Source organism: Sciurus carolinensis, chromosome 19 (assembly GCF_902686445.1).
Source record: "Sciurus carolinensis chromosome 19, mSciCar1.2, whole genome shotgun sequence".
Taxonomy (NCBI): domain Eukaryota; kingdom Metazoa; phylum Chordata; class Mammalia; order Rodentia; family Sciuridae; genus Sciurus; species Sciurus carolinensis.
In genome coordinates, this window is record NC_062231.1 from 3,786,479 (window position 1) to 3,800,984 (window position 14,506).

Below are 14,506 nucleotides of genomic sequence, written 5' to 3' on the forward strand. Positions count from 1 at the left end.
CTTTATCACTTGGAAGAGATTAAATTTTTCTAATGTCACTAATTATTTTCAATTTTAGACAAAGCCACTTCCTTAAAGATTTCAAAGCCAGTATTTAACTGGAATTGAAACACTTAATTTGTATTGACTTCTTGTCATTGTCTCTCACCCTTAGTAATTCATGTTATAACAATAATTTCCCAGGTAGCTGTGAAAAGAACAGTCTTATTCACTTGTTTTACAGAGATAAAATGTGGTAATGGGTTATTAGTCTTATTGTAAATATTACATTCTTCTAGATATACAGAATAATTAAAATTGAAATAAAGTATGTACCTTTATTCTGTAGGAAGGTATTTCATGAGAATGTCATCATTACATTACCATTTGTTCACTAAAAGAAAATATGAAGCTTGTTCTCTTACATAAACTCAATTCTCAGGGTGAAGTTGAATTCCTTTCTCCTAATGAAAGCACTAAAATATATAACCCCGTAAATTGTGCTGGCATCATGGTGCATGCCTGTCACCTCAGCAGCTTGGGAAACTGATGCTAAACATTGCTTAGGGTTCAAGGCAAACCTCCTCAGGCCCTAAGCAACTTAGTGTGACCCTGCCTCACAATAAAATAATAAGTGCTAGTAATGTGGTTCAGTGGGTAAGTGTGTTTGGGTAAAATCTCTGGTTAAAAAATAAAAATATGTGATTACTTTTCACCCTTTCTCCATATACCAAAATGTACACAGAAAAAAAAATTTATAATAATATCCTGCTAACAAGTGATGGTCCTTCCCTCTTAAATATAGTCTTTCTGGTATAATCAGAGGAATGTATAATAGTGTAAGTGGTTAAAAAACCTGGGTTTAATATCCAGTATCAAAATATATATTAATTAATAATTTCAAATCTCTGATTTCAGAGACCACATTTTGATATTTGTCTGTAAACTGGTGATGAAAAAACACAGAATAAAGGACACAGAAATTATATAATAGCACAAGACCACCTCATTGACACCCTTTCCTTGAGAGTTCTATTTGGACATTCCTGCAATCTGTCTTACTTGAATTGACTTCAAATGCTACATACTGAGCTTTATATCAGGTTGCTGCACACACTAAGAAAAATTAATAGTGGTCTTACTCATGTGAAACAATAGAGGTAAACAGAAGGTGCTATACTTAAGCATTGAGAAAGTTTGCAAAGGGTGCATTAAAAAGGTACCCATATATTTTGATGTGGGTTGTCTTTTTGGTTGGGAATGTTGAAGCTGGTAATAATTGAGATGAAGAGAGTTTATCTTCTTTTTTTCCTCAGACATTGACTATGTACTTCTTTCCACAAGAAAAAAAAATGACAAAAAGCAGCACACTTTACACTTTTATTGCTGTAAGAAATGGCTTTTTTTCCCAAATTGTCATGGGGATCACAGCCAATGTCTTCCTGTTTCTCTTTCACATCCTAACATACCTTTTCCAGCACAGGCCCAAGCCCACTGATCTGACCATTGCTCACCTGGCCCTCATTCCTCTGCTGATGCTAATAATCAGGGCATTCCTGGATATCAACATTTTTGGGGTTCAGGACATTTGGAATGACATCTCATGTAATGCAGTTGCCTACTTGTACAGGCTGATGAGGAGTCTGTCTATTAGCACCACCTGCCTGCTGAGTGTCCTTCAGGCCATCACCCTCAGCCCCAGAAGTTCCTTTCTGGCAAAGTTCAAACTGACATCTCCACAGAAGAGTCTGTGTTGCTTTCTCATTCTCTGGGTGTTCAACGTGTTCATTAATGTTCATGTTTTATTCTCCATGGGAGGCCCCACCAATGCGACATCAGGTTTTCCTTTTGCATCTGAATCCTGCTCTATTTCCCCAACAGGTTACTACTTCAAGACCTTATTTTCCTTCATGGGAATAATTCGGAATATTTTCCTTGTAGGGCTCATGGCCCTTTCGAGTATGCACATGGTGACCCACTTGTGCAGGCATAAGAGGCAGTGCCAGCACCTTCACAGCACCATCCTGTCTCCAAGGGCATCCCCAGAGCTGAGGGCCACCAGGACCATCCTGCTGCTCATGGGATTCTTCGTGGTCATGTACATCATGGACTGCTGTATCTCTTCTTCTTCTGAAAAGATGCTGAATAAAGATCCGGCCCGCCTTGGAGTCCAGATGCTGGTGGGCAATGGCTATGCCACCATCAGTGCTTTGATGTTAATTAGCACTAAAAAGTGAATAATCACGTTCTTCCAATCCACATTGGAAAAGATGTAGAAATGTTTATGCAGTGTGGGGTATACCCTTATTTTGTCATCCCACACTGTTTATTTCTGAATTTCCAAAAATTTATTCATGTTGAAAAAAACATAAAAGAAGTTGATGGAGGTTTAACTTGAATATTTGTTCTTTGTGAAGTTGCTAAATCAAACCAGATACAGTTGTACACACTTGTTATTTCAGTGACTCATGAGGTTGAGGTGGGAGGATCACAAATTCAAGGGCAGCCTCAGCAACTGAGACTGTAAGCAACTTAGCAAGACCCTGTCTCTATATAAAGTGTAAAAATGACTGGGATATGGTTCAGTGTTTAAGTGCCTCTGGGCTCAATCTCTATTTCCCACTCCCCAAAACAAGATACTGAATCACAAATGGGCTGTTTGTTACTAGTCGTGACTAAAGCAGGCATCTTTCACTGTCCAAAAGTTTACAAAATGTTTTCATCCTTGGCTGGAAGAAAGCATTTTGAAGGAATTATTCTGTTTTCACAGCAAGGGAAAGATCTTGCTTAAGTAAAACTGTTTATGTTCCTGAAATAATTAGTGTTATGATTCATTTATTTTATTACAGCAGAAAACAGGATAATGAAATTTCCTCCATGTTAACTCCAGGAGCTTTTCTAATCATAATTGAAACTTTTATTCTCCAAGTCTTTATTTTCAATTGCATTTTTCATTTTAAATTTATACAATACTATTTTATTTTAATGCAAATGTTAAACCCATAGTGAGGGTAGGAAAGACAGCAGCAGCAAATCAATCATTAGAGTATAGGAGAGAGCTCATATGTCTTGGAAACAGAAGATCTAACCCATGTCCCAGTTCTCCTATTGGTGTAGTGGTTTTGAACTCATGGGCTAACTCTTTTATCCTCAGTGGTATAATGCAGGCAGTATCTGTTTTGAGGTTATGATGTGGATGAGGATTGACAGCAGTGTTCTCTTTGGCAGCACGTGTCCTGATATTGGCAGGGGGGAGAGGAGATTGGCATGACCCATGCACAAGGGCAGCAGGCAAATTTACAAATCATACCACAATGAAAATAAAAGAGTAACAACTACTATCTGTGTATGCAGATTATGTGTATATATTAACTCTTTATTACCATAGTAACGCTGTTACAATAGTAGTATTACTATCCCCACGTAAGACTGGAGGAAAGTAAGACTCAGATAAATTAAGTAAGTGAATTCCATAGGAAATATATGGACAAAGTCAGGATTTGAATACTGAAAATCAATCTGTAGGTCCTGGGCTTCCAGAACATAGCCAATGAGGGGGACTCCCAAGGTCACTGGTCCACAAGACCCAAGATGCGACTGTTTCTCCTGATAGTTGAAATGTCCACTGCCATCCGAGAAGCAATGTTAGGCATGGGAGGCACTTTTTGCCTCCCTCATTGTAAGTTAAAAATACTGTACACTAGAAAATATTCAAATACAGTTTTCTGCTTTGAGATGGGACAACTAAAGAAAAACAGTCATGTTATCTTCCACATATTTTAGGAATACTGGGGTGCCACAAGGCATCAACCATGTGGCCAGAAGTTGCTGGGCAGGACAAATTTGGCTTTGGCAGAATGGTTTGCTACTGAACAAATCCTTGCAAATTTGCATGTCGTGTTTGTTCAGTGTGGGACAGAGAGTCCACCTGTTCTTATCCCAGCACAGCACTGCCATTGCTGTGATAGGAGGAGCTTGGGCTTCCAATGTACATGATTGACTAATTTTGAAATTGGGGAGGGAAAATGGAAGAGCTCCTTTTTGAATGTCCATGATTGGATACAGGTGGGAAAATTCTAAATGCCTAGAATTGGATCTTATATCCCAATTAAAGCTAAATACTGTATTCTCAAAATGGACTACCAATCTATTTTATATAAGTCCTCCCTTTTACTTTTGATATGTTTGGATTTATTTGCACTTTTCTTCTTCTACTCTTTTCTAATGCTGGAGCTTCCTAGATACATAAATATTTTGAATTGAAAATAGCCCAAGGTTATTGGACCATTTTTTTCCTTTTTAGCAATTTGTATAGTCATCCTGGTGATTAGCAGCACTTGGGATGGTGTTTTCCACCTCAGTTGAATATTGTCTTCTTTGCAGATCTGAACTAAATCCAAGATGCCAGGCTGGAAGTGATGAATTGGGAACTCCAGATGAGGGTTCTGAGCAGAAATTTATAATAACTATACCAGCCAAAAAAAAAATACAGAATTCAAGTTTGTTTATGATGGAGGTCAAAAAATCATGAAGTTCTCAAATGAACTGAGATCAGAATTGTGACTCTAATAGAATTTTTGTGATATATATCAGGCGCTGTGGTATAAAAACTTGTCCTTCACAACATACCAGTTTCCCTTACTTTGGAAAGACTGACTCAAATATGCATCTCAATAACAATAAAAGAATTGTTGTCTTATCCTTAAATGTCCATGTATGGTCATGTTTGGGTTAGAGTCTCCTGTCAGATGTCTAAGATTAATTTGGTCAAATTTGAAGTTTTTCCTTTCTACTGGTAGATTCAGTTGAGATTTTTCAGAGATCACTCTTGGGAACTTGTGAGAAGTAACTTGACTCCTTCAGCTTTTCCTTCACCAGTTGTGCCAATTGTCAGAATAAATGTGGCTTCTATTGGATGTACCAGAAATGTTTCCCTGTTCAGTTACCCTCCACTCTGCAGAATGTGCTCTGATTGGATTACTGTGTTCTGGGGCCCTTTTGATCTCCAAGATGGGGTAGTCAGGAGACTCACCAGAGCTGTAGGGCCCTAGAGGGATTCCACTCTTCATTGGATCCTGGTTGACCTTAAAGAGAAAGGTTCAAAATATTGACCATTTTACTTCCTTAACTTTGGTCTCCATGTTTTCATTTTAAACATCTAAGAGGTCTGTTTCAACAAACTTGAAGTAGCAGTACTACTTTTAACTTCAATGTATATAATTTTATAGTGATTCCTTCAATTTAATTGGGGTCATTATTGGTGGAGGAATTCGATGTTATATTCTGTCTTATAGGTGATGGCTTACTCTCTCAACTCAGGTTTTTCTATTAGAAACAGTGCTTCTATTGCTTTGTAATAGAGTTGAAGATCTGGTATTGTGATATCCCCTGCTTCGTTCTTTCTACTGAGGATTGCTTAAGCTATTCTGGGTTTTTTATTCTTCCAGATAAATTTCATAATTGCTTGCTCTATTTCTGTAAGGTACATCATTGGGATTTTAGTTGAAGTTCCATTGAATCTGTATAGCACTTTAGGCAGTATTTTAGGCTGATAGTATTTTGACAATATTAATTCTGCCTATCCAAGAACATGGGAGATATTTCCATCTTCTAAGGTTTTCTTTAATTTCTTTCTTTAGCGTTCTGTAGTTCTCATTGTAGTTCTCTTTCACCTCTTTTGTGAGATTGATTTCCAAGTATATTATTTCTTTCAATGCTATTGTGAATGGGGTAGTTTTCCTCATTTCTCTTTCTGAAGATTCATCACTTATGTATAAAAATGCATTGGATTTATGAACATTGATCTTGTAACCTGCTACTTTACTGAATTCACTTATGAGATCTAAAAGTTTTCTGGTGGAATTTCCAGGTTCCTCTAAGTATATAATCATGTCATCAGCGAACAGGGATAGTTTGAGTTCTTCTTTTCCAATTCGTATCCCTTTAATTTCTTTGATCTGTCTAATTGCTCTGGTTAGAGTCTCAAGGACAATGTTGAATAGAAGTGGTGAAAGAGGGCATCCCTGCCTTGTTCCAGATTTTAGGGGGAATGCTTTCAGTTTTTCACCATTTATAATGATATTGACCATGGACTTAGCGTAGATGGCCTTTACAATGTTAAGGAATATTCCCACTACCCCAATTTTTTCTAGTGTTTTGAGCATGAAGCGATGCTGTATTTTATTGAATGCTTTTTCTGCATGTATTGAAATAATAATGTGATTCTTAACTTTAAGTCTGTTGATATGGTGAATGACATTTATTGATTTCTGGATGTTGAACCAACCTTGCATCCCTGGGATAAAACCCACTTGATCATGGTGCACTATCTTTTAAATATATTTTTGTATGTGATTTGCTAAAATTTTGTTGAGAATTTTTGTGTCAATTTTCATTAAGGATATTGGTCTGAAATTTTCTTTCCTCAATGTGTCTCTGTCTGGTTTAGGTATCAGGGTGATATTGGCTTCATAGAATGAGTTTGGGAGGGTTTCCTCCTCTTCTATTTCATGGAATGCTTTGAGGAGTATTGGAATGAGCTCTTCTTTAAAGGTTTTGTAGAACTTGGCTGAGAACCCATCTGGTCCCGGAGTTTTCTTTGGTAGGCTTTTGATGACCTCTTCTATTTCATTGCTTGAAATTGATTTATTTTAGTTGTGTATGTCCTCCTAGTTCAGTTTAGGTGATTCATATGTCTCTAGAAACTTGTTCATGTCTTTGAGGTTTTCTGTTTGTTGGAGTATAGATTTTCAAAATAGCTTCTAATTATATTTTGTATTTCACTCGTGTCTGTTGTGATATTTCCTTGTTCATTCCGAATTTTAGTAATTTGAGTTTTCTCCCGCTTTCTCTTTGTTAGAGGGCTAAGGGTTTATCAATTTTGTTTATTTTTTCAAAGGACTGTATAGAGGGAAAAGAGGGGTGGGAGGGATGGGGGGAAGAGAAAAAAATAACAGAATGGATCAAACAACATTACCCTATGTAAATTTATGATTACACAAATGGTATGCCTTGACTCCATGTACAAATAGAGAAACAACATGTATCCCATTTGTTTACAATTAAAAAAAAAGAAACAGTGCTTCTACAAAACAACAGCAGGAAAACTTACAAAGTTTTACAAGAAAAATACAAAATGAAATTAAAAAGAACAAAACCATGCATACATATAAACCAAAAAACATAAGCTATAAACCAAAAAACATAAGTTTTATCCAAATCCTTTGCTAAGTCATATAATATATCACTGTTTTTTATTTTAGTTCACAGTATTCTTTACAAGAAAATATGTACATATTGAAGAGAACACTAATTGTGCCTAATTCTGTCCTATTTTGGAGACCTCCTAACTTGGTGTGATATGAGAGGTAGAGATTTACCTCAGGTGAGGTGGGGATCTTGACAAATTTTAGGTATATTGGTTTATTTCTGTATCTGATCATTTTTAAAAAGTCTCACATTTTATTTCCTGACTCTATCTGATTATCAGTTAACAATACAACATTACATTTGAGACATGAATCAAACAGAAAGTCTAACAGGGCTGTAAAGAATAACAAATCAGATTCTTCTTGTTACTTTCCAGAAATCACTTAAATTCCCATATGTGTAAACAAAGATGACAACAAATTAAATATGTATATATATATATATATATCTTGATGATAATAGATTATCTTCATTTTCAAAATATTAAATACCAATTTTATTGATTAATTCTTTATAAATCTAAATGGGACTGCTGCTACAGAAAACTTTAATTTGGAGAACACCAGCTTCATATGATGTTGTCTTAAACTTTACATTTTTAAAAGACTATTTACTTGAAGAACATGAATATATCTTATATGCAGTGAATGAGTAATGGTAAGAGTCATATTTACAGAGATGTCCTTATTAAGTAAGTATACTCTGTTTAAAGTTTAAAACTATGTTTAAATTTTACTTTAAAACTTATGAAATAATTAATATCTCAGATGTATACATAACAGTTGTTTATTCAACCAGTTAGAACATAATTATATAAAAGATTTTAAAAGAGCAACATACTATAAGACTTTAAGACTTAGTTTCCATAAGAAAACCTAATAAATGCAAGAAATAATCATGATAGATAAGCAGACCAATTTTTTAAGGAGCCCTTTTTCCTAAAGATAGAGAATTTTAGTTGAATAACTTTGTGTTGAATAAAGAAACTTTACACCAAATTTTTGAGATTTACTTTCTACAAATTTTCTCAACTTACTAACACATTGTACAACTTCTTTAAAACCTTAGATTTGTCCTCAGTTTTATCTTGGAGTTTAGCATAAAAATATTAGTTTAAAATTCCTTCTAATGGTCCACATGGAAATATATTTCTATGCCTACAGCTTTCTTATATGTCTTTTCTAGTGTCAGATTCTTTCTAAAATTTGCATTATGAAAAAACCCCTATAAATTTCTGAATTTAAACTAATAATTTCTTCATAACAAGGTGAAATACTTTGTTTCACAGTATTAAATACAGTTGGAACTTGTGTACTCTTTTCATTGAGGATAACCCCTGTTAGAAGTTGAACTCTTAGTAACCTTGCTTTCAGTGAAAGCCCAGAAACAAAGCGGTCTTAAACTGTTTCCATATTTATCAACAACTTATGAAAACACCTTTATGAACATTAATCCCTTTAGGTGAAAACTTGTTTACACACTTTCAGCTTAGGTTACCCATGACCACCAAGGTATCAGACACATCTTGGTAACATTTTAAGTCAGTTTTTCCTTCCAAAGGAAAAATTTTAAAAGCAAAGAACATTGTGCTTTAAATATTTTATAGATATCAATGTTCTCTTGATTGGCTGTGTACCTAGAAAGATACCTTTACTCATTTCTAATTAACCAAATGAAATCATGTGAGCTGAAAGGCATTAGAATTAATTACCTTTATTAAAAAAAAGTATGAGTGCTCATTTGCCTAAATAGTAATTTGGTAGCATGTAAGATATAGACACACCACACATGGAGACACAACACAAATACACAGAGGTGCACATACAAACAGAAACAAGGTTTTTACATCTTTTCATCAGACTTTCAATTTCTACAGGTAGGAGGCAAATACACTCTCAGGTTTAACCCATGAGAAATTATAGAGCCTGTCACAGATTTTGACCTTATGAGTCAGACATGGGAAGAGTCTGTGCTTTCCATTTTTCTTCCCTGTCTTTAGGCTAAGAATTTTTCCTGGAGACTTCTTGTACACCCCAAACTCCCGGAGTGTTAAATGAGTCCAAATAAAACATTATTTTGTTCTCTTTGGTTTCTTTTTCCCTTTTATCCAATAGTAACTTTCAATATTTGACCACAAGGCCCAGAGGACTATCTGGGGGAATTTGGGTGTCTTATGCCCTGCTGGCACCTCTTTCTCTAGACTAGAGGTTTTGTTTAGAAGCTGAACCCCCCTTTCTGGAGATTTCTTGCACTCATGTCTTGGTCACACTCACATAACCTCTGGGATTTCCTGACCATCAAGACAGTACTTCTTTCTGAAGAATAGATTTTCCTACCTTGATCTGTGCATTAAGTTACCTGGAGGTACCTGGTCCCATGTTTACTTGGGGCCTTTCCCTCTATTTTGCATCCACTTTTGACATTGGGTCCGATTGGCCTCAGGAATTGCAGGTTTCCTCCCCACTCTAAGGCCACTGCAGGAAGAGATCAGTTCTGTCTCTGAGGAGGGAGTCTCCTCGATCTCCTGGGGGAATGCCTGTTTATTCATATCAGGTGCCAGTATTGTTGGAAATAAGGACCCAGGGAAGACAGCCATGACCTTTGAGAGTGGCAGAGGCTGCAGTTGTACTGATCGAGTGGTGCCTGGTACTTGCTGTCCCAGGAGCTGCTTAAGGACTTCCCCTCACTCTGGGTGGGCCAGGTGCACACCAGAGCACAGGATGGGATGGGCAACCCTCCATGTGCAGTGTGAGCTCTCAGATGAGGCCTTCGGCTTCAGCAGGCTCTGTGTGCACCAGGGAAGGGCAAGTTCTTCAATTAGATGATTTACTAGGGCCTGGAGGACATGAACTTCAAGTACTGTTGCCAGCACTGGCTTGAGAACCACATGTCCAACACAGTCATAGACCTGTGCAGTTGTTTTTTTTTTTTTTTTTTTTTTACTTTTCTATATGTATGTTATGATCAAATTGTTTTTAAAAACAAGAAAGTTAAAAATGCTTACACATCAATCATAACTGGAATTAGCAATGTATGCATATGCAGACATCAGTCTATTACACATAGTTACTATCTATGCATTTTTTAGCCCAGTTTGCTACAGTTTACTTATAGAGCATTTATGAGTTTAGTTCTTTTCCCTTATGTGCAGACATTTGAATAAGCATTGTCCAATGTAGAGTTTACTTCCAAAAACTGTTTTTGCTTTCATCTGAGTTAGTTTGGCTCTGCAATCACAATTTATCCATACCAATATCCAGTGCCTTTAGCCACAGGTCTAAAAATTCTTTATGGTTTTGACTACATAAGCTCTTTATTTTTGAAAAGCAATTCATCATTTTAGTTTATAAAACTTTATTCCTTAATATTAGCACTATCATCAGTTTTAGAGTTATTTGATCTTAATCATTATATCAGTTAATTTGGAATGATTTATATATTTAATGTATTTAGGTGTCATGTGAAATATGAAACTATATAGCCTATGCATTTTTGTTGAGGAATTCACTTAAATTCCAGGTTATTATTGATAACTGTTACAACTTACACTTGTCCTCCTAATTGTTTCTGGCATTGTATGCTTTGTATATTTTAGTATATGCTTTGTTCCTTTCTTCCTACAGAGGAATATTGTTTATATTTGTTGTTAGTTTTTGTAGAGTGATCAGATTGTATCATTTTAATTTGTGTGATAGTGTACAAATAAGTTATTAAAGTTCACATGCTTTTAAATTATTTTGTGAACACATATTAATCATACATATTGATGGGGTCCAGTGTGACATTTCCATATATATGTGCAGAATTCACTGATCACTGTTAATTTGCCCCCCACTCCTGCTCAACCTGTTTATTTTAATTTCATATTCATTGACTTTTGACTTTTTTCATTATCATCTACATAGGAGAGAGGACATGCAGTAATTGTCTTTCTGTCTGGCATAGTTTACATAAGAAATTCTTGCAGTTACATCCATTTTATTTCACATGACAGGGGCCCCTTTCTTATTTAGGGCTGCATAACACTACAGTGCATGTGAATCCCTGTGCCATCTCCATTGAATAGTTGCCAACAATACACCAGCTGCTCATGGAGAGCTGCCCCTTTCTTCCAAGAGGAGCCCCTTGCTGTGGTGGCAACTATGACTGCGAAATAGTCTCCAGAGCAGTGGAGAATTGACAGAGGTCAGAGGAGCAGAGACGGGGAAAGAAGGTCATCACTGTTCTCTGTGCCTTGATATTAGCAGGTCAGATAGAGATCTAGGTGTTCCAACACTGATTATGTGTCTTCAGAAAAGTGATCTACAGACCCTCCGGATTCCAGAAAGATACACTCAAGTCTTGAGAATGAGAATTTTAAAATTGTTTTCAGCTTAACATGAATCCAACATTTTGAAAACAAATATTTTACGGAGGACCTGTGTTGAATTCAGAATAGCATATGAGAATACAGGCAGTTTTAGGATAGCATATATGTAAACAATGGTATAAATAGCATTTAAAGCACCACTGTGTGCTAGGGAAGCAGTCATGAGCCATTTTCCCCTTCAAGGAGCCTCCCTGAGTCCCACATTTGAGAAAAAAAAATTCCTGCCAATTTTGGAGGATCTTGTGTGCTCTCTTGTGAGCCCATGAATAGGCCACCAGATATAGAGGATTTCACAGGGAATTTGAGGTTGAGACCATTGGATAGTCATTTTACACTAAATAGCTCCAGTGTTTGTGTGAGTGTAAGTGCACATGTGTATTTTGTGGATTGCTTTGCTGGCATCAGAATCCCCAGAAAAAGCCTTTTTAACACCCACAGGGTTTCCCACACCCCCATTCAGATGCAGGTCATCTGGGGAGTTACCTGAGCATGTGTACTTCTAACAGGTGTCCAGGAGACGGAAGTGGCCCTCCTTAGAGAGCAAATGGGAAAAGGAAGTGAGATCAAGTGAGTCTCTGAAATTCCAGGTAAGAGTCTTGCTCTATCTGGCCTCCATGCTCCTTGCTGGCAGGATCCCAGAGCCAGGATCATACCTGAGTCCTGGTATGCCACAAGGCATCTAGACCATGGTGTTTCCTCTGTGAAACCTCAAGTAAACCCAGGAAGCAACCAGGGGACCATAGTAACAGGCTGCACTCCCTGCTTTGGGAATGCAAACTGGCAGCAAAAGAAAGGGAGACTCCCAATTTCATCTCCCATCTCTACCTAGGTGACCTTGAGCAAGGGACTCCTTTCCAAGTTTATTCTGGTGTGGGAGGGTCACTGACAAGACAGGGAAAAGCATTGTTGTCTGACTGTCGGGCTTAGCAAGTGGAGTTGGGTGGAGCCAAAGTGATGGGCGGAAGCAAGTTGGGCGGGACCTCACGGAGCAAGTGGAGGCCAAAGAATGGGCAGAGCTGGCAGGCGGAGCCAAACTCCAGACTGAGTGGAGCCCAACCCCTAAGAGGAGGGGTGGGGCGGGACCTAGGGAAGCAAGTAGGGCCTGGCTAATGGGCGGAACTGGAGGGGCGGAGCCAGCGGGGCTGGCGGGGCGGGGCTGGGGGAAGTACATTGATGGCGCGCCCTGCCCCGGGCTTCTCCTGTGAGCTCCGCGGGAGAATGAGGAGCTTCGCTGGGGAGCTGAGGGCGAGGTGGGTGCGTCCTCACAAAACGAAGGAGCTGGTAGAGGCGCGTGTGTCTAGAAATCCGTCAGAAGTCGTGTGGACCCAGCGGGGAGCAGGTCCCTTTGGTTCCCATGACCCGAAATGTGACCTCCGAGTCTGCTCCATAGGGACCTCAGGTTCCCACCTTCACAAGGAGGCCATGGTGGGAGGCTAAGGACGGGGCAGCCTTAGTCTCTCCCTCTCTCCCGCCTGCTGTGGACTTCCGTGAATTCAGGTAAGTTGGGGTCCGTAGGGTTTCTGGGAGAGGTCGTGGGGATGTCGCCTGAGAGACTTGGTTCTGGGAGTGACCTTTGCCCCATATTTTTCACAGGGACTCATCCTGGTGCCTGCTGTGTAGACGGTGAGGCCTGGAGTCCAGAGTGTAAGCGTGTGACCAGCTGTCACTCACTGTAGCCTGCTCCGGATCCCTCAGTGCCCCTCACCCATGGGCAGGGGCTTCCTGGCACCTGCCCAGGAAAGCAGCATGGATGGGGAGGTGATCTTAACCCCTGCCCCTGGGGACTCGCTGCATCTGCAAAGCAGGATCAGGAGGGACGCCTGCCTCTTGGGCTGGTGCAAGGCCAAGACCAGCTTCATGATTCTCTAAAGGACGGGTGAGCAACCGGTGGGGTAGGGACCAGGGTTTAGACAGTGTCTCATGAAGACCTACATGTGGGAAAATACTCTCCTTTTTCTCTTATGTTAAAAATTATCATGTACCAGTCTCGGTTCTAAACAGAACACAAGTAAAACAAATCAGCCAGGAATCCCTGCTGCCCTTCTGGAAGGGCCTGCTGTGCCCTTGATCTGGCCCAAGAATTCAGGCAAAAAAGTCGTTAGACACTAGATGGCGCCAGAACTGCACAGGCACTAAATGAGACCCGACTCCTTTAGGCATCTGATCTGATAGATCCATGGCGAATTTTCCACTGCTGGATTATTCTAAGACGTACCATCAGGTTACCTGACTTCCCTTTCCTACCGGTGAGATAAAGGTCTCCTTCAGAAGCTGAACTTGACTTTCTTCTCCCGGTTCATCCGCATCAATCTCCCAAACTTTCATGAACACTTGTCAACACATGCCTCCTGGTACGACCTGTGCTTAATGTGATGTATTTTCACTGTTAGAAGAGCTAAGGTGGGGCTGGGGTTGTGGTTCAGTGGTAGAGAGCTCGCCTAGCATGCGTGAGGCCCTGGGCACCACATAAGAATAAAATTAAAGGTATTGTGTCCACCTACAACTAATACAAAATTTTTTTTAAAGTTTTAATCTCTTTCTCAGACAGCAGGTGGCACTAGAAGTGTACATAAAACTAACTGAAGGTCTAGGGTTGTAGTTCAGTGGTAGAGCACTTGCCTAGCGTGTGTGAGGCACTGGGTTTGATTCTCTGCACCACATAGAAATAAATAAATAAAATAATGGTTCATCATCAAATAAAAACAATATTTAAAAAAACTGAATCACATCAGTTTTGGATTACCTGTTCACTGGCTTGGTTACTGGAAAGACTTTTAATATTAAGAGCAGCCACTACTTTTAGTATAATTCAGTGGATTTTATGAACTGAATTAATGGTCCCACTATGAAAGGGAGTATTATTACACTCTCTACCCAGAGTGTTTTAGGTCCATCATCTTCTTGGAGAGTAAAACACATACTTAAGATTTCCAAGTAAGATTAGGGTCT

At 38.7% G+C, this 14,506-nt stretch overlaps 1 protein-coding gene across 1 annotated transcript; it reads left to right on the plus strand.

Moving 5' to 3' along the window:
* The first annotated feature begins 1,397 nt into the window (after nt 1–1,397).
* Nucleotides 1,398–2,216, plus strand: LOC124971143 (vomeronasal type-1 receptor 90-like). Its single transcript, XM_047534931.1, has one exon. The coding sequence runs from the start codon at nt 1,398–1,400 to the stop codon at nt 2,214–2,216; it is 819 nt and encodes a 272-aa protein (XP_047390887.1).
* The last annotated feature ends 12,290 nt before the right edge of the window (nt 2,217–14,506 follow it).

What these genes read in the sequence shown, in the direction of transcription:
- LOC124971143 (XM_047534931.1), top strand. Translation starts at nt 1,398, where the DNA reads ATGGGGATCACAGCCAATGTCTTCCTGTTTCTCTTTCACATCCTAACA.